Source organism: Lactuca sativa, chromosome 4 (assembly GCF_002870075.4).
Source record: "Lactuca sativa cultivar Salinas chromosome 4, Lsat_Salinas_v11, whole genome shotgun sequence".
Lineage (NCBI taxonomy): Eukaryota > Viridiplantae > Streptophyta > Magnoliopsida > Asterales > Asteraceae > Lactuca > Lactuca sativa.
In genome coordinates, this window is record NC_056626.2 from 141,046,957 (window position 1) to 141,049,582 (window position 2,626).

At 34.8% G+C, this 2,626-nt stretch overlaps 1 protein-coding gene across 1 annotated transcript; it reads left to right on the top strand.

The window, feature by feature from the left end:
- Window positions 1-1,687: 1,687 nt before the first annotated feature.
- Window positions 1,688-2,311, top strand: LOC111895376 (uncharacterized). Its single transcript, XM_023891460.1, has one exon. It carries the CDS (start codon window positions 1,688-1,690, stop codon window positions 2,309-2,311), a length of 624 nt encoding a protein of 207 aa, XP_023747228.1.
- The last annotated feature ends 315 nt before the right edge of the window (window positions 2,312-2,626 follow it).

A 2,626-nucleotide genomic window follows, 5' to 3' on the forward strand; every position in this document is an offset into this window, starting at 1 on the left:
GCTTGATTCGTACACACACATGGGATTTTTATGTATTTTGATCTTGGGAGATATTATGTGAAACAAAGACATGATACTATGACATTTTATGAATGAATGAGTTTGTAAAAAAGTGTTTGAAAATGCGAATTTTTTTTTTAATTTTTACGGTGTTACAATAATGGACTCTCGGTCATATCAAGCATGGTTATACGACTCGCAAATAAGTATAAACTAACTTTGGTTTATGGACTCTACTCTTCATTTGTTTTATTTTAAGTAATAAAACTCTTTTTATATATATACTGATAGTAATCAGGGATTTCTAAACTTGTATCTCTACCTCTAGTACGGTTAACTTGTTTTTAGGGAAAATATTGGATTTTTCCTAGGTTAACGCTGACATTTCTAAAATGGATGGTTGATTTGCTACTAATAGATACTCTTTCAACACTACTTTTCATAAGAAAATATGAGATTTTCTTGAGGAACACTTTTCAAATGAATCAAAGAAACGTTTTTTTTTTCTCTAAAATTAAATGCTTATGAACTCACCAGCTTTATGTTGATGTTCTTTCAAACCACTTGTATTCTTAGGAAATCGGTAGACAGGTACTTCTTGGATTTAGAGGAGCCGGAGCAATAAGAGTCATGTTTTTATATTCTACATACTTATGTTGTAATTAAAACAAGTTTCCGACTGATGAAAACATTTTCATATATATATATATATATATATATATATATATATATATATATATATATATATATATATATTCATTGTATGGTTGTGTTACTATGATTGGTATTGTACAATGGTTGTGATGCTAAACATGACGTCCTCCACCCCGGAACGATTCCGCCATCCTGGTTTCGGGGTGTGACATGGTACACCGCCCTAGGCAACAAGTACAATGTGGGCGTCAGTTTCTAATTATCTATTATGGGCATGTTTATTTTTCGGGCCTTCGTTGGTTGCATGTAGATAGTGTCACTGAAAATCGAAAGTGGCAATCGGGGGAAAATACGAATCATCACATCAGCCACACAACAGAAGGAGTAGCAGGGAGAAAACGAGGAGACGGGGAGTGGATTTGGGGGAAATCAGTCATTTTAGTAGAATCGTGGAGAGACTTTAGGCGGAAAACAAAATTCACGTAAAAGCAGATATCGCTCCTAATAAGTGAAGTTCAGAAATCAAAGAGTATAAAAAAAATCTCCAGTTGCTGAACGTTGAATTAGTGTTCACAAATCAGTGAATCACACCCCAATCTGGGTATCTCCAATTGATTTTCTCAATCTGACAATCTAATTCTTGATTTTTCATATTTTGAGTTTGCTTCTGCGATTCTCTCATTCTCGCTTGTTGCCCCCTTTTCTCATTCTCACCTTCTGCGTGTTTTGCTTTCAATTTTAATATAAACTAGTTGTAAGACCCATGTATTATATGAGTTCATTTAAAAGAAAAATTAAATATGAAATTTGGGAAGTTTGAATTTATAAGAATATATATATATATATATATATATATATATATATATATATATATATATATATATATATATATATATATTGAATTATTAAAATTAAAATGTTTTTTTTGTCTTTTAAATTTAAACAAATATTTTAGATAAATGAATAAAGTAAACTAATAAGAGTTTAATTTTGAAATTAGAAGGAAATCTCTCCATATCTATTTATTATCGCGATGGAGGGACTCAATCAAGCTATGACAACAGCAGTGAAGAAAGGAATATATGAAGGAATTAAAATTTCACAACCTAACATTTGCTTGTCTCATTTATTCTATGCAGATGACGCGCTATTCATAGGCGAATGGTCAAGGAGGAATATTGCAAATCTATCAAGAATATTACGATGCTTCTACGTGTCGTCTGGACTAAAAGTGAACTTCATGAAATCAAAAGTCTATGGAGTGGGGGTATCAAATTCAAAAGTTTCAAACTGGGTGGCTCCTCTTGGGTGTGAACCTTCTTCCATCCCATTCACTTACCTAGGAGTTCCGGTGAGCGAAAATATGAACAGAAAGCGAGCATGGAGACCGGTCATCGATAAGTTCCAAAATAAGCTCACGACTTGGAAAGCGAAATCTTTAAGTTTCGGTGGTAGAGTGACTCTCGCTAAAGCTGTCCTTGGCAACCTACCTATATATTATATGTCGCTCTTTGCAGTCCCGAACGGGGTGATTGACACGTTAGAAAAAATCAGAAGGAATTTTATTTGGAACAAGGAGTATGAGAAAAAAAAAGCATCAATTGGGTGGCGTGGAATAAGCTCGTCTCTCCAAAGACGATTGGGGGAATTGGACTAGGGTCGATTAAATCCCTCAACATATCACTGCTAGTAAAATGGATGTGGCGTCTGAAAACGGAGAACTCATCACTGTGGGTAAAAACCATTCGGGGCTTGCACAATTTAGACGGAAGGCATTGGTCAGTGTTTGCGAAGAAATCGAGTTCGGGGGTATGGAAAAACATAATAAAATCCAGGTCATACCTGCAAAAGAGTAACATTGATTCTAAAGATGTTATATCGTGGAACGTGGGTGAGGGCGAGTGGAAATCAGAGTTCGTTTCTGACGAACGATTCATGGTGTCTCGGTTACGGGAAAGGATTGAACTCGCTG

Coding starts and splice junctions, on each gene's coding strand:
- LOC111895376 (XM_023891460.1), top strand. CDS start 1,688: ATGGAGGGACTCAATCAAGCTATGACAACAGCAGTGAAGAAAGGAATA.